General features: G+C 41.7%; 1 protein-coding gene across 4 annotated transcripts in view; it reads left to right on the plus strand.

The window, feature by feature from the left end:
- Positions 1 to 26,962, plus strand: part of LOC126094732 (ADP-ribosylation factor GTPase-activating protein 2) — an 89,482-nt gene that overhangs the window by 16,374 nt on the left and 46,146 nt on the right. For 2 of the 4 annotated variants that reach the window (XM_049909280.1, XM_049909282.1), the window contains one exon: positions 19,396 to 19,452. The exons of the other annotated variants lie outside the window; for them this stretch is intronic. In XM_049909280.1, coding sequence (XP_049765237.1) covers positions 19,396 to 19,452 — 57 coding nt within the window. The remainder of the gene's footprint in view (positions 1 to 19,395; positions 19,453 to 26,962) is intronic. 4 annotated transcript variants of the gene reach the window in all.

Below are 26,962 nucleotides of genomic sequence, written 5' to 3' on the forward strand. Positions count from 1 at the left end.
GCGCGCCATCAGAGATGCCGGTAATCATGGGGGATTCTTCCGCAATGGTTTCCTCACCTTCCACTATGTCTGCTCACAAGCGTAAGTATACTGAGTCTCAGCCACAGACGGTTCTTCCATCGTTGCCACAGTTCTTGTTGTTTCTCGGTCTGACGAAGGTCACTACTTCTCCATGGTCAACCCTTTCATTCAGAATGAGATTTTCACTCTGCAGCGGAGTGTGCGCTGATATGAAACTTCCTGGCAGATTAAAACTGAGTGCCCGACCGAGACTCGAACTCGGGACCTTTGCCTTTCGCGGGCAAGTGCTCTACCAACTGAGCTACCGAAGCACGACTCACGCCCGGTACTCACAGCTTTACTTCTGCCAGTACCTCGTCTCCTACCTTCCAAACTTTACAGAAGCTCTCCTGCGAACCTTGCAGAACTAGCACTCCTGAAAGAAAGGATATTGCGGAGACATGGCTTAGCCACAGCCTGGGGGATGTTTCCAGAATGAGAAACATCATTCTGGAAACATCCCCCAGGCTGTGGCTAAGCCATGTCTCCGCAATATCCTTTCTTTCATGAGTGCTAGTTCTGCAAGGTTCGCAGGAGAGCTTCTGTAAAGTTTGGAAGGTAGGAGACGAGGTACTGGCAGAAGTAAAGCTGTGAGTACCGGGCGTGAGTCGTGCTTCGGTAGCTCAGTTGGTAGAGCACTTGCCCGCGAAAGGTAAAGGTCCCGAGTTCGAGTCTCGGTCGGGCACTCAGTTTTAATCTGCCAGGAAGTTTTCAACCCTTTCATTATTCAGAAAGGTGTCGACGCAATTGCAGGTCCTGTAAAGTCTTGTTCCAGATTACGGAATGGCACCTTGTTGTTAGAAACAGTCAGTGCCCTCCAGGCACAAAAATTGCTGCGTACTTCACTGCTCCACACCTTCCCTGTCCGGGTTGAAGCGCACCGCACTTTAAATTCCTCGCGTGGAGTCGTTTATACACGCTCCCTCGATGGATTGTCTGACGAAGAAATTCAGCACTACCTGTCTGACCAGGGCGTAACGGCTGTTCATAGAGTTATGAAAAGGGTTGACACGAACATCATTCCAACCCGCACTGTCTTCTTGACATTTGACAAAGTTCAACTTCCATCGAAAATCAAAGCAGGCTATGAGATAATTTCCGTTCGCCCTTACGTCCCAAACCCTACACCTTGCTATCGGTGTCAGCGGTTCAATCACACCAGCCAGTCCTGTTCCAATCCGGCCAAATGTGTTACGTGTGGCAACGATGCCCATGAGGGTGCTTGTCCATCTCCATCCCCTCGCTGCATCAACTGTATGGGTGACCACGCTGCTTCCTCTCGAGATTGCCCCGTTTTTAAAGACGAAAAGCTCATCCAGGAAATCAGAGTGAAATAAAAGGTGTCGACCTTTGCTGCTCGAAAATTATTCGCCAGTCGACAGCCCACCGTGCCTCAGACAGGAAAATACAGCACTGTCCTTGCTTCTCCTCGGCCAACAAAGGACGCGGCCACGCAGACTTGCGACCTCACCTTTAGTGCCACGGTCGTCAGATCGGCCAGCGCAAAGATCGCCCGTTCAACCTCACCCCTTTCGCCTGCCCACTCTATGGCTCACCCTTCATCGGGTTCTGCTAAATCTCGAGCCCAAAAGTCAGACACCAAGACTTTGAAAAAAGAGCACACTCGTGAAGATTTTTTACGTACCCCAATTTCACAACCATCGGTTCCTCCTTCATCTAAACATCATAATTCCAAGAAGGCTAATAAGAAACCCAGTTCATCTCCTTCTCCGCCAAGGTGTGTCCCATCTACAGCACCACCTTGCGGAAATCGCCCTCGGCCGTCTTCGGTGTCGCCGAGGCGCACTGCTGGTGGCCGATCAACCAGCCGATCGCTGGTGGCAGGAGCTGCTCCTGAACAACCCATGGATCAGGATCTTCTGCCTTCGGCTGAATGCCATTCCATGCTGTCGGTCGCAAGCTCTGAGCAGTCGTTGAGTTGACAGCAACCTTGGTCACATTCGTCCATTTTCTGTTCACCCTCTGTCCATTATCGACTGGAATATCCGCGGCATTCGAGCCAATCGGGATGAATTGTCGATCCTCTTACGATCCTACTCGCCGGTCATCTTCTGTCTTCAGGAAACAAAGCTGCGTCCCCATGACCGCTTTGTTCTCCCTCATTTTCAGTCCGTCCGATATGATCTCCCCTCTGTTGAAGGCACTCCAGCCCATGGAGGACACCTGATTCTTCTCCGTGATACTCTCCATTATCACCCAATTCACTTAAACACTTCCTTCCAAGCTGTCGCCGTCCGTCTTTCCCTTTCTGGATACACGTTCTCTCTTTGTACTGTATACATTCCATCGTCCACACCAATGGCACGAGCTGATCTCCTTCATCTTCTTGGTCAGCTTCCACCCCCCTATTTGCTGGTTGGGGACTTCAATGCCCACCACCCGCTTTGGGGATCTCCACATCCTTGTCCACGTGGCTCACTATTGCTAGACGTCTTCCACCACGTGGATCTAGTTTGCCTCAACACTGGGGTCCCTACATTTTTGTCTGCCTCCACGACAAATTTATCTCATTTGGACATTGCGGTCGGTACTGTTCCGCTAGCTCGGCGCTTCGAATGGTTCGCCCTTGATGACACACACTCGAGTGACCACTTTCCTTGTGTCCTCAGACTGCAGCCTCAACTGCCATGTATGCGCCCGCGACGCTGGAAGTTTGCCCAAGCCGATTGGGCACTTTTTTCGTCTCTAGCGACATTCGATGACCGTCACTTTCCCAGTGTCGATGATGAGGTCACACATATTACTGACGTTATTCTTATAGCTGCGGAATGTTCAATACCACGCACCTCCGAATTGCCCCGGCGCCCCCCAGTTCCTTGGTGGAACGAGGCATGCCGTGACGCAATATGTGAGCGGCAACGTTCTCTTCGCGTTTTCCGCCACCATCCTACTTTGGCCAACTGTATCCGCTATAAGCAATTCCGTGCGCGATGCCGTCGTGTCATCCACGATAGGAAGAAGGCAAGCTGGAAATTCTTTATTAGCTCATTTAACACCTTCACTCCCTCCTCGGAAGTTTGGAGTCGGCTTCGACAGTTCTCAGGGCGCCTAGTTTCTCCCCGGTCTCTGGGCTCACTGTCGCGCATGATACATTAGTGGACCCCGTCGCAATTTCTAACTCATTGGGTCAGCACTTTGCTGAGATTTCGAGCTCTTCAACTTACCCGCCAGCGTTTCTCCCAAAGAAACGTGCAGCGGAAGTCCGACCTCTTGCTTTCTCCTCTCCAAATCGCGAAAGCTACAATACTGTTTTCTCCATGCGGGAACTCCAACATGCACTCTCTTCTTCTCGCTCCTCCGCCCCAGGACCGGATGGTGTCCACGTCCAAATGTTGCTGCATTTATCAACCCATAGTCTGCGTTACCTCCTTCGCCTTTATAATCGAATTTGGACCGATAGTACTTTTCCCAGACGATGGCGGGAAGCTGTCGTCGTTCCTATTCCGAAACCTGGAAAGGACAAACATCTCCCCTCTAGCTATCGCCCCATGTCTCTCACGAGTTGTGTCTGTAAGGTTTTGGAGCATATGGTGAATTACCGTTTAGCTTGGTGGCTGGAATCCCGCAGTCTTTTAACACCTGCCCAATGCAGATTCCGAAAGCATCGTTCTGCAGTTGACCATCTTGTTGCTCTCTCCACTTATATCATGAACAATTTTCTCCGGAAATGCCAAACAGTAGCAATATTTTTTGATCTGGAGAGAGCATACGATACCTGTTGGAGGACAGGCGTCCTCCGCACACTGTTCTCTTGGGGCTTTCGAGGTCGGCTGCCCCATTTTCTTTGCGAATTTATGGCAGAGTGCACATTTAGAGTGCGGGTGCACACTACTCTCTCCCGTACTTTCTCCCAAGAAAACGGGGTACCCCAGGGCTCCGTGCTAAGTGTTGTAATGTTTGCTATTGCCATAAATCCAATTATGGATTGTCTCCTTCCTGATGTCTCGGGCTCCCTCTTTGTGGACGATTTTGCGATCTACTACAGCTCTCAACGGACCAGCCTTCTTGAACGACGTCTTCAAGGATGTCTCGATCGCCTCCACTCTTGGACCATCGAAACTGGCTTCCGTTTTTCTCCCAGTAAGCCGTTTGTGTTAATTTTTGGCGACGTAAGGAGTTTCTTCCACCCTCCTTACATCTAGGACCTGTTAACCTTCCGTTTTCAGACGTCGCTAAATTCTTGGGTCTTATGTTTGACAGAAAACTATGCTGGTCCTCCCACATTTCGTATCTTTCGGCTCGCTGTCTGCGATCCCTCAACACCCTCTGTGTCCTGAATGGTACCTCCTGGGGAGCGGACCGAGTGGTCCTTCTCCTCCTATCGCGCCTTAGTGCGCTCGAAATTGGACTGTGAAGCATAGTCGACTCCTCTGCTCGGCCGTCTATTCTTCGGCGTCTCGACTCTATCCACCACCGTGGATTACGTTTAGTGTCTGGAGCTTTTTACACCAGCCCTGTGGAAAGCCTTTATGCTGAGACTGCTGAACCTCCGCTGTCCAATCGGCGAGCAGTCCTTCTGAGTCGTTATGCAAGCCATCTGCCTTCCATGCCTGCTAATCCAACCCATGACATTTTTTTCAACGCCTCCTTTGATGTAGGGTATGCAGGTTGCCCCTCCTCCCTACTACCACCGGGAGTCCGCTTCCGTCGACTGCTCCATTCTCTTTCCTTCCGCTTTCCTAAAACCTTCTTGACAACTTGGGGTACAGCACCGCCTTGGCTCCGTCCCCGGATCTGCCTGCTCCGTGACCTTTGTCGATTTCCCAAGGATGGTACCCCTTGACTTGTTTATCGTCAGGCATTTGCTGCTCTATGTGCACAAATGAAGGAAGCCACATTTATTTACACCGATGGCTCGAAAACATCGTTAGGTGTAGGGAGTGCCTATGTTGTTGGCGACACCCCAAATCACTTTCGGCTTCCCGACCAGTGTTCGGTCTATACTGCGGAGCTTCACGCTGTTCTCCAGGCTGTCCACTACATCCGCCGCCATCAGCGGATACAGTACGTTATCTGCTCAGATTCTCTCAGCTCTCTCCTCAGTCTCCAAGCTCTTTACCCTGTACACCCTCTGGTCCACCGGATTCAGGACTGTCTGCGCTTGCTCCACTTGTGGGGCGTCTCGGTGGCATTCCTCTGGCTCCCGGGACACGTTGGTATCTGTGGAAATGAGGCGGCCGATATTGCGGCCAAGGCTGCAGTCTCTCTTCTCCGGCCAGCTATTCAATCGATTCCCGTCGCCGATCTACGGAGCATTTTATGTCATCGTGTTACTCTTTCATGGCACGCACATTGGTCGACACTTCCCAATAATAAATTGCGGGACGCGAAAGCTCTTCCTTGTGCTTGGACCTCTTCCTCCCGAATGCGTCGTCGGGAGGAGGTAATTTTAACTAGACTCCGGATAGGGCACTGTCTTTTTAGCCATCGGCATCTTTTAAGCGGCGATCCTCCCCCACTCTGTCCCCACTGCTCTCAGCTGTGGACGGTAAGACACCTTTTAATTGAGTGCCCCTATTTTAATTCGTTACGCTCCCGTCTACAGCTGTCGCCTGACATCGTCGATTTTAGCAGATGACACGCGCTCAGCCGATTGCGTTCTCGAATTTATTAGTGCCAGTGAAATGATGTCAGTCATTTGAAGCTTTTTTTGGGGACAACCAACCCCTTTCTGTAGAGGATTTTTAAGCCTTCGTTCTGCTTTTAGTTTCTCCAATTTTATGACTTTCGTTCCCATTGCTGCTGATTTCCATTTTCGGTTTTTTACTGTTTCCTAAGTCACGGACTGGGCGCTAATGACCATAGCAGTTTTGCACCCTAAAACCAAAACAAACAAAAAAAAAAAAAAAACCTAGGTTCTGGCTTCCTATGCTTTACATTACCTATCAGCTTAATTTTTGCCCCCTCCTGGGTTTGACCTCCATTCTGAAATTTTTTCAGTAGTTTGGACCAACAAGGGAAGGACACCGTCACCATACGTAGCATCTACTGCACAAAATGTTACAACTTATCTGAGCACACTAGCTGCATAGACTCAAATACACACTTAAAAGACAATGCGGTAATCAAAACGAACTGGTTGGGTTGTTACGTGCCTTTTCAGTAGAGGCCACTGACAACACAGGTATCACATAACTGATGCTTGAGCTGCTAGCTCCCCATACATTCTGAGGAGTAGATAACGCATCTTCCTAGGGCTTCAGAACTCCGGCAACAGCCCTGAAGCAAGTTGCCTTTGCTTCGGCTAGATGGTGCCTGTGGATAGAGCCCTCAATGGGAGTGATTATATTGGGGGATGTTTTGCATATGAAACATATCGTATTTAACCAGAAGAATGGTACAATGGTACAGCTGTTCAGACATGTGAATGACTGGGGACATACCATGACCATTGCACCACATAACACTTTGAATATGGTCCAAGAAGTTATTTTCCACAGTTACACTACTCTCTGGACTGATGAGAAGCTATGGGTGAATGTCGAACGGCTATGCGTACATTTTGTCCAGCACATACAGAAAGGTCCCAAGGATAATCAGATACAGGTGCTTTTATTTTAGCCTTTGAAGGAAATGTCCTCCCAGGAAAAGTTAGTCATTTTTTTATGTCAGTTGTATGGAACACCATCCTCCACTTTTACTAGTGTCTCCAGGCAATAAGCAAGAAAAGAACTCTATTGACTGCCAATCATAAACTGAGATGAAAAAAAAAAGAATGTCTACATCCTATTGACATAATTATCTATTACGTGAAAGTCATAACCGTCAACCCCCACCCTCTTACACAGTTTTTTTCCATACCAGATCTCCCACCATCTCTTGTGGCTCTCACGGCACCATCTTCAGAAACACTTCCACAGCCAGCTAGGGAAGCAGCTTCTTCCTTCTGTGTCTACAGGTGCAGGGTGTACATGCCCCAGAACAACTGGGAAATCCAGGAAAAACCTGAGAATTTTTTCGTCTGGGAGAAAGCGGAGAAAAACTAGGGAATTTTTAGAATTTGGGGTATTTTTCATTGTTTTAGTTTTCAGTTAAGTTTTTGTAATTTTGATGGTAAGAACTGATAATCTTGTGCAAAGAATTTTCGTTTAGCCCACTACTGCAGAATTATTCTGCAGCAATAAAACGTAAATGAGAGAAAAACACCAAAATAAAACTTAAGTTGCAAAGAAAACATACCATTTTCAACAACAAAACACAATGCACACACAAACATCTGCTGACAGCAAAGTTTGTCAAAGGTCTTAAGACAAAGCTGTTCAATGTTTCATAACAACAAACTACTTTCAAATGAGCGTGACATCTCAACTGTTTACATTAAGTTCGTTTGAGTAGTTGCCAGCAGACTCATCCACATGCACAGAGCTGAAGTTACATATGAGTGACATGTTCTCCAGCTTCTGGTTACTTAAAGCAAGCAGCCAGATGCTACCCAGAAAATTTTTTCTGTCACATCCAAGCTGTCAGATTTGCACATGTTTAGAGCAGTCCAAGGTGTAGTGGGGGATGGTATACAGACACTGTATCATGGTAGTTTTAGGTGAGGACCAATTTGAACTGTAATTGTGTAAGATACCAGTAGAGGTCTACAACTCTGAACTACCATTGCCAACTGCAGCAAACAACTGCACTGTAGGCACTATCAAATGCTTTGTGTACTCCAGTCTGCTTTGTGTCATGGATTTCTTGCTTGCTTTTTTAGAGAGGGGGGGGGGGGGGGCGAGAGAGAGAGAGAATGAGAATGAAGAGACTAATCCTGGTGCATAAAGGGATTGAATGCAATTCTCACCACAACAAAAGGAATGAACTATCGCTATGACTGTTATGTCAGTTCGGCTTTCATGGATGCGCAGAACGCAGACATAGGATGGCAGCCCTCTGAGGAGGAGGTAGAGCTTATTCCCCCGCACTGCTGCTCTCCCCTCAGACAGTCTAAGTTCTCACCTGTTTATGGTCATGACCCACTGCCATGATACACTATACACATAATAGTCTTCAAGTGACCCATATTTACATTTTGCGATTTTGCTGTTTTCTCTTTGTTTAAAGATCTTATGTCAAATGAAAACAAAAACGTATATCTGTTTATGTGAGCTATCAAGTGAATTAAAATGCATTCACTTAGTAACATGTGATTAAATATGTTATTAGTTCCAGTTTTCTGATTTTATTTTGACATTATTGGCAATCAAGCATTAATCGTCTTGCAGAACAATGTTGTTATTTTTGTCAGTTTGCTAAAAAAAAAAAAAAAAATGGCTTTCATTAATCTGCTCCACAGTGACAGTGTACTTGTTTAAAGCGAAATGCTTCACTCCGCATTACTGGCTAGTTTCAACTGTTTGCAGAATTTCAAGTGCACGTTTTCATCTTCTGGCATGTATGACATAATGCCATAATAAAGAACAAAACATGAGATCATACAGTACTCGTGTTCCAAGAAAACTGACATTCCGAAAACCTCACTGAAAAGCTTAACACCAGGTTGGGGCTTACTTCAGTGTGAATCTGGACATACAAATGTGCGCTTTAATCCTAATCACACATTTTAGTATGGTTTCTGAATTTCTGATGCTCTTGGTGTGATTTCCTCTTCCTTTTATGACATAATGTAAGAACTATTAATGCTGTATTCATACATAAATGTTAAAATGGAAACTCCAGGTAGGAATATCAGCAATACACAAAAAGATAGATTACTACTTACCATAAAGAATACACGTTAAGTTGCAGATAGAATTGATTAAAAAACACTTACATAAAGCTTTCGGTCACAGCCTTCGTCAGCAAAAGAGGAACACACATCATTCACACAAGCACACCACATGCACACATAACTGTCAACTTCAGCATCTCAGGCCAGACTGGAATAAATTTTCACTTGAAGATGACGAGGCAGGGAAATTTAGTCAATAGTATTGAATAAAATGTTTTGTTTCAAATATATTGACAGCTTTAGCAAAATTTTACAAATGTGCATTCTGTGAAACACAATGTTTTTCGATCACCAGCCATGTTTCAACACTTGTTTGGTACCTCCTCTAAATGTGATGTTATTTCTTAATTTGTGTTGTTTACATATTAAATTTACAGAATGCCACTCTTTGCTAAATTGTAGACTTGCAGCACACTGTGTTTTATCATTGTAACTCCAGACAACGCCTTCTATTTACTGCTGGAATAGAATATAAACTGTCAGTTATTCTTTTTCTTGGCTCTGCAGATAACCTTGTTAATTTTTTGTATGATTTGCAAAAGTCATGGAAAACTTATTGTCCTCAGTCCTGGGTATACACACAACTGTTTATTATGTTTTTATTTTTGCAAGAAATTTGTATTCATTCTTACTAACGTTTTACAGTGCTGTGTGGCTGTAAACCTGATTGGAAATGCTACATAACAGTATTGCAGAGTACGAATAAAAAAAAATCTGTGTTAAAGTCACCCCATAGCAAAATATTAGGATGCTGTGAGTTGTATAATCAGTTTTGAAATGAATATTATGCTTAGGACTGCTTTCTTATTTTGCTTTCCTTGTCTGGATAGGATATGAAAAAGCAATTGCCACAAGTACAGTAACTCCATATGTCCCATCAAAACAACATGCCGCAGTGCTGCACATGGTCACTTGATGCTCCACTACGCATGAAATACCAAACAGCAGTGTGACGGAGGGTGTATGACCAGAGCAAACACCAATCATGGGCTACCTACATCATTGTAGCTGTGCATGCGCAATAACAACTGCTTTGTGGTGCTCTCTGGCAATTGTTCAAATGAACCTACTTCTAACATGTTGCAGGAAAATATTTTGAATGGTGGTTTGAGAAGTGTTCCTTTCAAAGTAAATTTCCTTATACGTGAAATTAATTGTTACACTTGAGAATGTGCAATGGATTTCTTACATCAAAGAGCGTATGATTCTCATTCCAAACTTAAATGGGCCTGCACACTTTCAATATTTGTTGACAATACTAGTTTGTCAAACCTTCAGTATATTGAAGTGAAGTCACACGATCAATAACATTGACAAAAAGTGTCAGTTGACAGTGGGATTTTACAAAGTTAAGATGTCGAACATTCAAAAGAAAGCATGTGCTGCAATTTATTAGCTGTAGATTGCAAGCAACAGAAAACAACAAATAAGAGGAAATGGGTATGAGATTGGTTGAAAGTAGAAGCAACTGGTCAGTTGTTAATTTACTGACTAAAATCGAAATCACAGATGTGAATCCGAGGTATAAAATACATAACTGCGAATGGAAAAAGAAACAGTGTACACTAACACTGCATGGCTGGTCCGTGAAGCTTGGTCAGCATCTGAATGGAGAATAGCATCAAATCGTCAGTATTTGATCTCATACGTTCAGTATGTCTTGACAATACTGAGAATATTTTGAGGTCCATCAATACAGCTCATCAATGTTTCTAGGATTGACAATACGTAATACGTGCCCTCAAGACAGACTGCATATTGACAGTTTGACATTATTATTGATTATGTGAGGGGCCCGTTAACACTTTGAGGACCAGCCACTTAGAAAAATTTTGGGTCCAGAAAAGCAAGCGATTTACTTCATTATTTAAATGTTTACTGGTACATTTGTGTCTAATATATATTAAAGGATAATAAACACAAAACAAAGACCAAAATTTTATGTGAAAACTTAGCTTTTCTTGTAGTTATACTGTATATGTTAATTTAAACCATTAATTTATCCTGTTTGTGTGGCCATGCTACTTAACAGTGATGTTGCTATTGGCTTACTACAGCATGTGTTCTGTTCTCTGAATCTCCACTTACATTGATTTGGAAGATCACTTGACGTGAGCTATGATTGACAAAAGTGCACTGCTATCTCAATTTCAGTGCTTCAGAAACTTAACATACTATATTTAGTGCAATTTGTATTTAGATTTTAATAATAGGAAAATATGCATTGTACATCTTGCTGTGCATCAAAGATATTTCCAAAAAGCATTGTTTAACACAGAAGTAGTGTATTTTCACCCAGTAAAGTTTCATTTTTAACTGGGAAATTCGAAAAAATCTTGGGTGTTTTTTAATCCACATGTACACCATGTGGTTGACAGGACTTCCTCTCAGAACCCATCTCCCTGGAAACCTGTATCAGAGGCTTGATACCTGACAGTAAATGAAGGATTCTGTGCATCCCGGGGCTGCTGGCTCTTCATCCATCCCCATTCCCACAACATACAGACCTTCGCAAGAATCTCGGCCAGCAAAAGTTGTGAAAAACAGGGATCGGCAACCCCGGAGGTGTGCCACTTCCCTCCATGCAGTAGGATTCTGAATGAACATTCATTGATGTGGTTCCACTCCCATCAGTGACAGGCATGATCCTGGTATGTGACTGAGCCCTGGCCCTTTCACACATAACTTGGACACCTGTAACACCCACTCTACTGAAATTTGCGTTGCTCTACAACAAACATGCTTTACTTGGACCATTCCCCATTGCTCCATTGTTATTAAGCATTTTTCTGAATCGTGCTGGCCCTGGGTATCTGGATGGGTCTGTGTGTTAGTTTGCACAGGTGTCGTCAGTGAGTGGATACCTCTTCATACCACATTGGAAGCAATAAAGGTGCGAGTTCAAACAACCCCAGTGTTCACCATTTTTACATCTATTTACTTCCAGGAAGGCCACTTTCTTATGTAGAGTTGACCAATTTAATCCCACAAATGTTGCCCCTCCCCTCCTTTTTCTTCAGCTTGAGGACTTCAATGTGGACCACGTTTGGGGAGTACCACTTCGTCTGGTAGGGTAATTTTGTTTGAACAGGTTTTTACTTACTATAATCTGTCTCTCCTCGATGATGGGACTCGTACCCACTTCAGAGATGCCAGTGGCACCTTCTCATCTGTCAACATTAATAATCTCATCCCCCAATCTTGTGGCTTTACTACTTTCGTCACTATGTGGCTATTTTTGTGTCAGGGACCACTTTCCACTGATCCTGGCAGTTCCTTGCCACTGCCTTATGGACCAGTTACCTCACTGAATGCTTTGAAGAGCCAAGTGGCAGTTGTATGCCTCTGCTGTTACCGTGGTAATCTCTCTGTCAGATTGCATTAAAAAGGTCGTGCAAGACTTTTCCATCATGATCACCCTTGTGTTGGAACTGTTATTCCCCTTTCTGCAGGCCCCTTCTATCGCCGTCTGATGCCCTGGTGGACAGAGGACATTGTTGTAGCAGTTCAGGATTGCGAAAGAGCCCTGCAACATTTTAAGTGACATCCTTCACAGACCAGTCTTCTCACTTTTGAGTGACTTCGTGCTGAGGCTCACTATTTCATAAATGCAGTTAGAAGGAATGCAGGAGTGCTACATCTCTTCCCTGGTAATGTATGTCTCTTCATCCCAGGCGGGGGCCAAGCTTCAAAGTCTTCTGAGCTGCCAAAGATCAACAACTGTAAAGGACCTCTTCTTACATGGTGTTATTATACAGACATATCACCTTGCATAACAGCCTGTGACCCACTTTACAATGGCATAGGCATCCTCTTCTTATGCACATAAGCGAGAAATTGAAGATATCCCACTATCCTTCACCCCTCACTGTGCTGAATTATATAATGAATTTTTCACTCAGTGGAAACTGCTTCAGGCTTTTTCCCCATCTCACAAAATGGCCTCAGGACCTGATTTCATTCAGTCAGATGATACATCTGAATGTTATGTTCAAATGTGTGTAAATTTCTAAGGGACCAAACTGCTGAGGTCATCAGTCCCTAGACTAACGCACTAATTTAACTTATGCTAAGAATTACACACACACTGATGCCCAAGGGAGGACTCGAACCTCTGGTGGGAATCTGAATGTTACCCAAATGCTCCATCTCCTCCGGGTCTAAAACTGTATTTGGCTTGACGGTCTCTCCTTTGCAACAGTAAAGCAGTATCATCACCATTCCTATTCTTAAGCCAGACAAAAATGCAACATCCGTCAACAGTTACCAGCTGATTAGCCTCATCAACATATTCCGCAAACTGCATGAAAGGATAGTTGCCCATCAATTATGCTGAATCCTTGAATTTTGGGTCCTCTTGTCTCCCTATCAGCGTGGTTACTAGGAGGGACATTCGACAACTAACCATCTGATTGGATTGCAAACAGCAATCCAATATAGTTTTTCTAAATGTCGTCACCTCGTTGCAGTCTCTCTCTCTCTCTCTCTCTCTCTCTCTCTCTCTCTCTCTCTTTTTTTAAATCTACATAAGGCGTACAGCACTGCCTGGCACCATCAGATTTAACTTGTCATCTATGTTGGGCTTTCAAAGCTCCCTACCATTTTTTATTTGTCAGTTTTTATCCCACCAGTTGTTCCAGGTTAGCGTTTTTCGCTGCACTGAGCCCTCCATGGTCCTTCATTGCCATCAGTGAGCTACTGACATCTGACGGCCCACTGGTCACCCTGCACTGTATCTAGATGACTTTCCCATTTGGTACGGATCTCACTCTGTAGCTCTGGCTGAACGCCAACTCCCAGGAGTCATTTGACAGACCTCACTTGGTGTCTTTACAATGGTTTCCAGTTCACTGCCGCAACTTGGATGATGCATATTCTGTTGACCACACGACTAGGTCCATCATGATCCAGAATTCTACTTGGGTACATGGCACTTGGACGTTGTGCAGTCCTGGTTTTTGGGATTCTTCTTTGACAGAAGGCGGTCTTGGCTGTGCCATATTTGTCAAATAAAGGCTAACTGCATGTGGAAGCTTAACACTCCCTGCTTTCTCATCTGTATCTCTTGAGGTGCCAATGTCGCTCTTCTTCTCCATATCTATTGGGCTCTGGTTCAGTATTGCTTGGACTGTGGTTGACAGGTTTAAAGCTTGGCAATACCTTCAGTTTTGGAATTACTAGAACCTGTCCACCATCATGGAGTTCAAGGGGCCACTGACGCCTTTTGAACTAGTCCCATAGACAGTCTCCTTGCCAAAGTGGGATTTTCCCTCTTCAATTGCAATGGTGCCAACTCTTGGTCTCATGTGCAATTGCCATTTGACTATTTCCTGCTCATCCAACATATCCTATTGTATTCTATTTGCATGTGCAGTGCATCAATCCCCTGACAGCTGCCAATGGGTGATACCAGTTAGCATGTGCCTTTCACCTTTCTGCTAGAACCGCCACCCCCTCCTCAGAATATATTCCCGTTTTCCCATGTCTCCCCCTCCTCCGCCCCATTGATTGGTGCCCAGGCCATGAATTAGGACCAATCTGTGTCGAGATCCTGAAATAGGGGCGGTCGAGAATTCAGCTCGTGAGCTATTACCTGCCATGAGTGACGTAAGCGCTTAGCACAGCTGCACGGTTCTCCCATCGCCGCAGTGGCACTCCATCTGAGCATGAGGAGAGGTAAACTGCGAACACACTGCATATGACTTGGTTTTATATTTCATATTTCACATAGATCGCAGGCAAAATGTATTTTCAGTGTTTAATTAGTTTTGGCACAGTGAAGAAATAATTTTTTTCGAGTACAAATTGTTGGCATGCAGTCAGATGTGGACAATTTCACAGATTTTTGCACTCAAGTTGCCATGTAATCATGACTTTAGTTTCATAATCAAAAAATGTCTTTCACACGTTCATGTTAATTGAAATACTGTTGCAACTTTGTGATCTAATTATGGAGACATGGAAACTCTACCTGAGGAAAACACTGTAGACCTCATTTACAGTTTTAACATAAAAGTATTTGTCTTCAAAATGGGCCTTACATTGTAGGTCAATCAGTTACATCTGCGCAAACGTAGGTGCACTTTCAACTGAAATGGGAAACAGTCTTGAAAACAGATAGAAGATTGGCAGTGTCCTCAAAACCTTTGGAAAACTATCCTTGTAGTCCTTTCAAAGCTGCAATGAATTCTTGAAACCTTGCACATTATTGTAATGTCATTTCACAACATATCTGCAGCACACTTTGATTATGTGACTGTATAATAGGTATTGAGAATTTACATCCCTCTCCTCTGTCATTCCCATTATTTTTTAAAGCTTGTGATGATAGATCACTAGACTACCTCTTTTTGTGCAAACATCCATGGGACCTGTGAATGTCCTTCATACCACGAACAAATAGTGAAGGGCAAACAACACTGACACTGTGGTTCTGCCAAACTGCCATCCAGCATGCTAGAAATAAGTAAATTGAGGAAAGTGTTGGCACATCGACTACTAAATGAAATGCCGCACTGTATCAGGTACATCAGAGAAGAACCAAGTAAAGACAAGACAGGCCAAGCATCAGCCCGCATACCTGTTATGCTTGCAGTTTAACACATGGTGGCCAGTTCTGTGCCAAAGGCTGTTGTCTCCATGACATTTTAGTGTCAGTTCCTTTTAGTTCTTCAGGAGTTTCAGGGTGCTACCATCTTATACACTGATGGCTCTTAAACTATCGATAACACAGGATATGCTTTTACATCTGCTGGTCAGGAACACAATTTGTTGCTAGAAGTATGTAGTGTTTTTACAGCAGAGCTGATAGCCATTAACAGAGCCCTCCATTTTATTAAATGGGGCCTGCCTTGACTGCATGTCCATTCAAAAAGTTCCAGAACTTTGTCCACAAAATTTTTCTACACTTACCTTTTACTCATTGCACATGATCTTCTCTGAAGTACTCTCCTCCACAATTGATACACTGCTCCCAATGCTGTTTCCACTTCCAGTAGCAGTCTTGGTATGCCTCTCGCTGGATCGTGCGAAGTGTTGTCTGCAAATTTTCTTTTATTTCATCTATTATTACAAATCTTCATCCTTTCAATGGGGCTTTCAACTTGGAAATAAAGAAAAGTCTGGATAGTACAGAGGATGAACAGCACAGTGATTTAGTCTTGTGTGCAATGGTCACGCACCAACAGGAATGAATGTGCCGGTGCATTATTTTGATGCAAGAGCTATGAATTATCTCACCACATTTCAGGCCATTTCCTTCTCACATTTTCTCGCAGACTTCGCAACATGTTCCCATAATACCATCGATTAACAGTTTGTCCCTGTAGCATGAATTCATGATGAACTAATCCTTCAAAGTCAAAGAAAACTATCAGCTTGGCTTTGACATTTGACCTGACCTAATGAGCTTTTTTGGTCTTGGAGAACCTTTCCTGACCCATTCTGAAGACTGAACCTTGGTCTCAACATCATAACCACAGAACCACATCTCATCACCAGTTGTGAGTCTCTTAAGGAACATCTCGTTCTCATTTGCACGATCCAAAAGCTCTTGACAGATTGCAAGGCAAAGGTCTTTCCGGTCTTGACTCATAAGCCATGGGATGAACTTGGTGGCAACACAGTGCATTCCAAGATGCTGTGTTAGGATTTCATAACATGAGCCAGCTGAAATGTTACATTCTTCTGCAATCTATCGGACAGTCATTCTTTGATTGGCACACACAATTTTATTGTCATTCCTGATATGAGCATCATTGGTAGATGTCGAAGGGAGTCCTGAAAGAACATCATCTTTAACATGTGTCTGGCCATTTTTAAACCGTGTGAACCGTTCATAACACAGAGTACTGCTTAAGCACTCATCATTGTAGGCTTCCTGCAGAATTTGGTGTGTGTCTGTAAAGGTTTTCTTGAGTTTCACACAGAATTTAATACAGATGCATTGCTCCTCTGGCTCTGCCATATCGAAATTCGCAAACTGTGCCACACAATGTTCTAATCAATGCAGCACTGAGCAATACCCAACAGACATCCAACAATGAAACTTCCAGCTGTTACACATTAAACACAGACATGTACAGGGATGCCAACTGCATTTTGCGCCAACACACTATTGGCCCGAAATTACAAATGTTCCGGAGTACAGACCTCTTATAGTGACTCAGTGAGCAGTCTTTAGACCATTGACCTATGTCACTGTCATCACCCTCTGATCTCTCTGCTATTCACAACCTTCTCGCTGAACTTAGTCATATTGTCTGCTTGGTTGTCTTCCTCTGGAGCCCAAGTCAGATGGCTGTCCTAGCAAATGAACTGGCTGACTATTTGACTAGAGAAGTGATTATTCATCCTCCACTCACTTTTATGTACCCAATTGCAGATTTGCGGGTACCAATAAGACCTATACTCACTCGGAGATGGAAAATGTCAGAGTACTGTCCCCTGTACTAAACTCTGCACTGTCAAGGAGACTAATGTTGCATGCCCCCCTCATCCATTCCTCCTGGAAAGAATTCACCATCAAACGTCATCTCTACATTCGTTGTACCACACTGACCCAAAGTTTCATTTTACCCCTAGCCCCACATTTTGATTGTGGACATAACGCAGTCAACTGCTCGTATCCTGGTGGAATGCCCCCCTGTTCAGACGTCTTTGCCTCTCATTTTGGTGGACGGACAGACAGATGGTTGTACTGGCTCTCCATTTTCTCTATGATTGCGGTTTTAATTTTCAGATGTAATGTTTTAAACTACCTAAGGGGATGGGCTGGGTGGCTGGTTGGGATTGGGGTGTCTCCTGCCACATAACAGGACAAGGACCACCCTTGAGCATGCCTTCTTTGCCTATTGCCTGTCTCATCCTACCTTTTCTGTGTTTTAATTGTTTGTAGATGTGGTTTGCTTCTTTTCCTGCCACACCATTTTCCATTTCAGGAGTAGCACTCCAGTGAATAGTGGCTCCAATCCGTATACTTTTACATCTTCACAGATCTTTTTTTCAGTTCTGGCGTCAGTATTGCCTTTAATGCCTCACTTTTACCACTTATACATCCTTTCCTCGTGTGATCAGTTCTTGTTGAAAGTCACTATCTCCATATGAACTCTTGATTGAGGGACTGATGAGGTTGCTGTTTAGTCTTACCCTCCAACCGACCTCCCAGTCTTTTTGCATGTTGTATAATTCTGCTGCATCAGATTACCTTTTTTGTTTCAATAATTACTAATATTGTTGCAATTTAGTTCAAAACTTGGAGTAAGTGCAGATCTTAACATTGATTATACTTTACTTACCAATTTTGACAAGGTGTTCACTAACATCACTGTACTTCACATGAAAGATATTGTTGTGAACATAATTAAGGTTACACTGTGGCACCATAACCAAATAAAATTGGTCCTTTCAGGTTGTGAAGTACCAAATTGTTTTGTGTTGTACTTTCTAAATTCATGTTTTTGGTGATGGTGGAAACCTCCTTAAAAGAACATATGCTGTTTTTGTGATAAAAGGTTAAATTTTCTTAACTAGAACATTAAATTCTTGATGCTCACTATACTTTTGTTTTAATTGTTGACTTGTATAAGTGGAAGAACTGACAGTGTCTGTGTTTGTTTTCTTCATTTGTGAACACAGGTAAAATTGTACTGATTTTTCAATGACATGTTTTACATCAAACCCAATGATTTTTAAATATCTCCAAGTAAAGTATCCCCTTTTATGGCTGAAAATACTCATTGTATGTCTTGTGTCAAATCATCAGTGAGGTTTATCTGTAAACCATTGTCTCAAGACATGCATTAGTATAGGATGTGGTTGGAATTTGTGGAGAACCACTGTGGTCCTTCAGTTGTGCCACATTTCAATCCCACTTGTGTGAGTGCCCTTATCTTCTCCCACACAATGGAGTGCCAAATCCAGATCTATATCTACTTGCTAAATGAAACTATATTGTCCTGTTGGACTTTGTTGAAGAAATATGTTGAATTGAAAACAGACTTGTAAGAAAAATGGTTTCATGTAAGGAATACGTTGTGGCTTTGAACTGAGGCATTGATAAAAGTGCTTCTTGCTTAGTTCATGTGTCTGTTAGCACAAAAGGACCATTTACCATATCTCTAAAAAACTGTAATGTTTGTAATTTCATGAAACCATTTCTTTTTGAGAGGGAGTTGACTCTCTTTAAGTGCCACATTTCAGTGTAAAATAGTTTTCAGCATTTTATAGAATTTGCAGTATCATTGTGTTGTTAGTAATAGTACTGCACTTGAAGACATTTAGAACTGTTTCAAACTAATGTAAATGCCTCACATATCTGTTAGCTGATAATATTGAATTAATCCCGTTAGGGATAAACAGAGTCATAACTTAGTGAAGCTTACCATACTAAAATTGACTAGTCATTGTATAGTTAATATTGAAAGGTCTTACAGATAATGAACAAAGACTAGTTTATTTTACTAATTACCTTTTTAAGAATTTCCCATTATTTAGCTAAATTCGTGATATTTTTTGTGTTACTATTCGTAAGTTAATTTCTTGCTTCAGTATAATATTGTACTCATGGGAGAATATTTGTTTCAATCTTGTCGTGGCAGCTAGACATTGGTTCTACGCAAGAGGCCGCAGTAGTTTTATCTCCCAGCAGCCAAGCGGTGAGCCGCTTTAAAATTTTTTCCTTGTTTATAATTTTTAAGTGTGTAAAAAGTTTAATTTGATTTAATTGGTATGTGCACACGCTCACTCCACCCTCTCACTCTGTTCAGCTCCATCTCATAGCATTTTATGTCCTATGTCTCTTTCCATCAGCTTGTTGTTTTCATTTCATATTCATTCTGCCTTTGTTTCTTCCAGGTACTACAGACTTACTGAAGAGTACCTTATCAATCATTTTATGTCCCATTGAGAAAAAAATTTAAAACTAAAGTTATTTAGGACATAGTGTATTAGTAGGGTATCTTCCTGCACAATATTCACCTGTTTTATTTTTTAACATTGTTGCTGTTATTATTATTATTATTATTATTATTATTATTTATATTTATGTGCACAATCTAAGATGCCTCATCAAAGAGGCAATTTCTTCTATGACAGGCACAGATTTAGGCCTGCAAGAATTGAGAAACTTAAAAAAAAAAAAAAATGTGATTACCCTTATCACAGATCGCTACACTCCTGCTTGTGTACCATTACTGTCTGGTGCATTGCTGAAGTGAGTAAAAAATGCAGGTTTTCAGCAAGATCTTGTTTTTAAACTTATTTTGAGAGCAGCTAACTGTTGTTATGAAAGAAGTCATGTATTGTCTCTTCTGGGAATTGCTCAGTTATGATCATTGTTGTAAGTATTTCAAGACAAATTGCTAGTATGGTGTTTTTTAAGTAGTTATTGTTGTTAAAAGATACAAATTTTGTAGAAAAATGTAACACAAAGAAACCTTGTGGCAGATTAAAACTGTTTGTCCAACCAAAACTCTAACTCGGGACGTTTTCCTTTTGCGAGCAAGTGCTTTACCAACTGAGCTACCCAAGCACGACTCACGCCCCATCCTCACAGTTTTACTTCTGCCAGTACCTCGTCTCCTACCTTCCAAACTCTCCTGCAAACCTTGCAGAACTAGCACTCCTGAAAGAAAGGATATTGCGGAGACATGGCCTAGGAAAGGCAAAGGTCCCGAGTTCGAGTCTCGGTCTGGTACTCAGTTTTAATCTGCCAGGAAGTTTCGTATCAGCCCACACTCCGCTGCAGAGTGAAAATCTCATTCTACAAAGAAACCTTGTTTTAAACATGAAATATTTACAGGGGCAGTGCAATTAAATTAAGAAAGTAGTTGAAGAGAATAACCGTGAAATTTGAACAATATACAAATGAAAAAAGTGTAAAAATGTCGACAATTAAAGATTATTTAAGAATTCAAAATCTAAAACAGCAGTATTCAAAAGGGGTGCATAAAAGTCTTTGCTGTCTGAGTGTTTTTGTATAGTGTGTTGCGTTGTGTTGTGTAAACCTGTAAAGTTGTTTAGCACTAACACAAAGAATTTTATACTGCTGTGTAGTACATCATTCTGTACCACTGTAAATTCCTTGTATAACAATGGAATTTGTGGTTTATTCATCTCATGATGTACATTTGCAATCCGTTTGGTTTGCATACATGTCAAAAATTTATGATACATTCACAGTGATTTGTTACACTAATAAAAAATAATACAACACCAAAAAGAAATTTTTGGGGGGATATGTAATCTGTCATATTCAGCTCAAATTTCCAGTTCGTCCTACATGAAATCATCCACAGAGTAATATTTCAGTGTCAGTGCCTCATATAGCTTTCTTTTAAGTGGGCCTAAATTAATCTGTATTAACTTGTTTACTATTAATTTATTATAAATTTTCATTCTCATGAATTGGAAGTCCCGGAGTGTACAGTTTGAGGCGGTGGTTGGGAAGCATAAAGTTTTGTTTGTTTCTTGTATCGTGCGAGTGAACAGAAGAGTTTAACAGATAACTCAGCTCTGGTATTCTTAATAACATTCAAAGCAGCTTGTGTATGCTACTTTTAGTGGGTCCTTATCAGTGGCAGTTGATAATATTTGCATTGCAAATGCAAAGCTACTCAGTTTATTTGCTAGGTACTCAGTGTGTGCATACTAGCTCAAGTTCTTACTTACATTTAATCCTAAGTGAGTATTTGATTTTGAATTGCATCATGTGAGTCTTAGATATATTTAGATTCAATCCATTTAGCTGAAACCAAGTTTCTAAGATACTGAGGGTACTGATCAAGGAGTCGGGTTAAACTCATGTAGGAATAAATGAACTGATGGTCTTTAAAACTGCCAATAAGGATAGAAATAGTGAAAGTTACTTATTTTGCTTCATAGGAATAAGAATAATGCATATTACATTTTTAAGTCATTTGATGGTACACAGAATGCAAAGTTTTTTACAGAGTTTACACATCTAGCAGCAGTACCAGCTATAATCTGACTAGGCAGTGAGTCAAACTGAATGGTTGACTGATAGTGGGCACGTCATACCTTCCTGTTTCAAGTCTGTATCTGAGTTCACTTGAGGTGACCATGGCAATCTCTCAGTAAGCCATGACCAGATGTGCTCATTGGGTGAGAGATTTGGAGATCATTACAGGAACAGCTGAACACCAGTTGTATCAAGATAGGTCTGGACAGCACAGCAACATTCAACCTTGCATTATTTTTTGAAAGATATTATCACAGAGGATTTTAAGATAGAGTTGCTTTCCAAATTATTGGTTGTACAAACCATAAGTGATGGTGTTGGGCACTCAGTGGCATCTCATACAATCACACCAGGTGCCAAGACCATGTAATGACAATGAGTGCTATCTGGCAACATTCTTTTGTATATATAGACACACATACAGAGTGGGGCAAATAAAAGTGGCCTGGAGAACATAGTCCCAGGGTACAAAAAAACGTGTCAGAGGAAAGGAAATACAGTACTAACCTGATTATAGCAGATGCTGAAAGTGACCACATTCATGTGTTAGTAGGTCCTGGTCAGCAAGTTGCTGAAGGCAGATTGAAGTTGGACTGCTGTAATTGCTGCAGTCTCATCCGAACTGTTGTGCTGCAGTTCTTGAAGATGAGGGTTGCTACGATACACCTTAGACTTGATGGCTCCCCACACAAAGTAATTGGCCATGGACAGATTAAGTGATCTGGGTGGTTACCTAAGACCGTGAACAGACTGACCTCTGCTAACAACTCTGTAGGTGTGAAGATTTTGTATATGTGCTCGAAGGTTCAGCCAGCTGTTTGAACAGTTGCTCCATCCTATTGGGTGCAACTGTGTAGGTCTCTCTCCCCTCCATTAATGCTGCCACAAATCATGCGGACACTGCACACAAAATCCCAATTTCTGATCATCCAGTGGTATTTCATGGAAGGTACGCTGATTCTTTTCTGCCCAGAACCTGTGAATGACGTAACCACTCCGATGAAACCAGGCTTCATCAGACATAAGAAAAAGATCTGTGTCTCGGCCATTCATAGTTATCTCAGCGAACCACTGAAAACTCGGGGTGCTGAGGAGCATCTATTAGTTTTAATGCATGAACAGCAGACACTTGGTAAGGATGCATGTGAAAGTCCATGTGGGGTATTCGTCCGCAAGATTGATGTGATAAGCTGGTCTCTTGTGACAGGCATCTGGTTGATTTGGGAGGACTTTGAAGCATTATCTGGTGAACTGAAGACACATTTTCAGGTGTGCAGACTCGTTTTGGAATGTTTTTTGGCTTGTTCAAAACAGATCCTGTCGTGACACCATTTTTGGAATAAGCTTTTGCTTCTGTGAGGATCCACAGCCTCTCAAGTGTTTAATAAAAAAAAATACATTTTTCATTGTAGGCTGTATTCAGGTTTTATGTATGTGACATAAAAGAATGTTATGAGAATGATAATGTAGTACATGACATTGCAGATGTGCTTGATAATGCCTCATGGCCAAAATTAGCTTAATAGCATGATTTTAATAAAGCTCAGTACAGCCTACAATGGACAAAGTGTCACATGTCACTCTTTGCTGGCACTTTGACACCATTAAATTGCTCATCAAACACAGACCACACTGTTTTCATGACTTTTTTGTCACGCAACTTACAGCAATGAACACCTGATGCTCCAGGGTGGGTACTGTTGCACCTTTGCACTGCTCCAGTGACAATGACACTGCCCACACTACACTCTGAACCAGTGTGGATCACGTGGCGGACGTACATGTAATGTGCATGTCACAGGGTGTGGTTATGTGCACACATTCACCCCAATTGTATCCGCTTGTGTGGGCCACCCGTATTTTCCCCATCCTGTATGATACTGTGTGCAGAACTGGGATTCGTCTGTGTTATTTCAAGGGAAGCAGTGACGATGATTGCTATGCAGATGGACCTTGTTGCACCATGTGTCATTGCACTGTCTGCGTGTAGACTTGTCTTGCTGGAAACAAATCCATTTCATGGCTCAAGATATGTGATGTTGCTGTACGCTCTTGCACAGCTAAGCAAACAATGCTCCTGTTGCCTGTGCTTCTATATGTGGGGCAGGTAAGATTGTGTGTGGCATTGATTGTGGTCTTCCTGAATCCAACTGTTCTATATTCACATATCAGTTGGAAACTCCCAACCAATTCAAGCATCAGTATTGCGGAACAGTAAGCTGCCATCTCGATACATCACATTTCCGGTGCTGCCGGAAATGTGATTATTCTCTTTGTTACACAAAGCATAACACAATCATATCACAACCAAACAAAATTAATGTGTGAACTATGATGGAGAAACCCACTTTATTTTTTTCTTATGTACAGAATATTGGTGGCATTATTCTTACTTACTTTTATGGTTGCACTGAAATACTAATCATTAGCATATCTAGGTATGTAGTGGTACACTTGTACACTTCATGTCTGATTGATGTTTGTTCTGTACTGTCTTCATGCTGCTAGTTTTAATCGCTGTCAGTATACATTTGGAAGTACTGATACGTATACTAACTTCCTTAAAAGGCTGCAAAAGAAGGTTCTTTGTGGAAGAAGGGGGTGGGCATGTGCACATATTTTGGACACCTTTGTTAGTGCAGTGGTTGCATTGTAAGAGATGCGGGGTCCCTGATCCATGCAAATCATTTCACTCTTAGAGGCACATTTTGTGTTGCATAAACTTCATGTAATCTGCTTACCTCACTGTCCTATATTAGCGTTCAAGAAAAAAACTACACACCATACAAGTAAAGAAGTTACCACATAGATTCTATTTTTATTGTTGCTGTACAAAATGCAGTATTGAGGTTCTACATGTAATCTTACTGTACATAATGCAATGTTGCCTCTCTAAAATCTTCAAAAGTTTCAGTGCTACATATTCTTTATTTCTGGTTATTTCTTGTTCAGTGTATGTCTGTTTATTTTTCAGAACTGTTCTTTGAGTGCAATACTTGTAATTTTACTCTTTCTTCATGTAAAAATATTTTACAGAAGTGTTTTTGGAAACACCTCTTTTGACAACATTGAGTATAAATAATGAATTTGATACAAACATAATCTGTTCACCAGCATTGTGATACCACTGGTAACTGTGATGAGTTTTGCTATTTTTTCATGAAAACAGATGAAGTTATTCAATCCTCTCTCTGTTACAACCTACTTCTCCTCCTTTTGTTATGAAGTAAGATACAGTCTGCAAGTGAAAGTGCTGTAAATAACAGAATGAGAGTTCCGAAAAGAAATACAGAAGGAATGGCGGGGAAATAGGAATACTATATAAAACAGGTCGCACAAAAACAGGAAAGATTTTTTTCCAGTGAAGAAGAAGAAGAAGATGATGATGACGATGATAGTTGTGTTCATTTAGAACAAGGGATTCAGGTAGCAGCTGGCCTGTAAACCGAGTAAATGAGAAGCAGAGATGTGTGTGTTCATTGGGGGAAAAGACCCACTGGTGACAAGGCCAATAGTTGTTATGATTCAGTTTGAACATTATGATGGATGTTTCAGCTGCCAGTAATATGAACATACAACCTTGTCGTGGCAGGTCAAAATAACTGGACAGTGTGAGAAAGCGATTGTGGATGAAGAGAAAAATGTTTATCTCCTCCAGTTTGTCTCAAATGACTGGGAGCTTATCTTATGTGAAGTAATAAGTCAGACCTTCTGCTAATGGAAGAAAGAAAATTCTTAAAAGTGAAAATTATGAAAAATGTATCTTAGGTAAAAATAGCACAAAGTGAGAAAAAGAAAACTTTTAAGACTGGGGGTTAGCATTATTACTTTAGATTGCTTAAAAAAGAAAAGAAAGAATCAGTTGAACAGATCATGAAGGCCCAACAGTATTGACCAGCTGCAGTGTCATCCTGAGCCCACAGACATCACTGGATGCAGATATGGAGGGCCATGTGGTCAGCACACGGCTCTGCCGGCCATATGTCAGCTTACAAGACCTTTAATTGCTTTATTTTCCTGTAATATCTCTTTTGTGGATCAATTTATCATCACAAATATTGTAGTAAAAGGAAAATGTCGTTGTATTTTGTCATTTTATTACTGGTTGTTGCATGTCTTGTGAATAAACCATTGTAAATGACACTCTGTCGGTTGAAATTAATAAATTTACAATAGTTTATGGACCTGGCCATATTAAAGTAAACAACACATATTTTAAAAGAAGATTGAGCTATGCAGTGTGTGCTGGTAAAATATCATGCACCCCCCCCCCCCCCAATTCGTGTGTTAACAGAAACCTTCCATAAAAACATGACTATTAATTGCGATTTTAATCAATACTGATAAACTTGAAGGTCCCGATGATTGGATAAAGTGTAAATGGGACATATCTATTGTGCTTTGTTTATGTGACCTCTGAGATTATTAATGATATCCACAAACTTGCGATGTTGCCATGGGAACTGACAACTGACAACTGAACGAAAAGCAGCATATGCAAAAGCAATAAATCTGATACCAGCTGCGCTAAGTAAACTAGTTGCTGAACTTGTATTGACGTGCAGTAATGGTAGAAATAGGGGACAAACTATATGTGCCATTTGAATGTAGCTGCTCATCCCATTTAAATATGTTAATGGAGACCTTTTCTTTTAGGGTGATGTGCAATGAAACTAAAATGTATATTAGCTCTCATGAAGCTAAGCTACAAAAGTCATTTGTAAATCTAAATGAGGAGTTAACAAACCATAAAGGGAGTACGTTGTCTGATAGAATGTTAAATAGGTGAATCTTATCTATGGCGGGAAAGGAATATGGTAATTATAAATGTCTCTTTGACACAATAACTTCAGAAAACCAGGGTTTTAATTTACTCACTAAAACTGTATGCTATTGAATTACATGAACAAAATACAACAGAATCAGGTGCATCTGTAATTTCTAATGCATCAAAAGGGAACAAAGTAAGTCATAAGAAAATAGCAAAAGAGTGAGTAAAGCAAAAATTTGTGTATGGTAAATGGAAACAACTAGGCCATTGGGACTACAGAACGTCTATGAAACACTGCTGCTTTCCTGAATACTTTACAATGTGAATCTGATATAACAGTCAGTACCCTTAACAGTTTCCTTAGCATAAAAATAAAACAAAATGAAGATTGAGCAATTATGATAAGTCAAGAAAA

Source organism: Schistocerca cancellata, chromosome 8 (genome assembly GCF_023864275.1).
Source record: "Schistocerca cancellata isolate TAMUIC-IGC-003103 chromosome 8, iqSchCanc2.1, whole genome shotgun sequence".
NCBI lineage: Eukaryota > Metazoa > Arthropoda > Insecta > Orthoptera > Acrididae > Schistocerca > Schistocerca cancellata.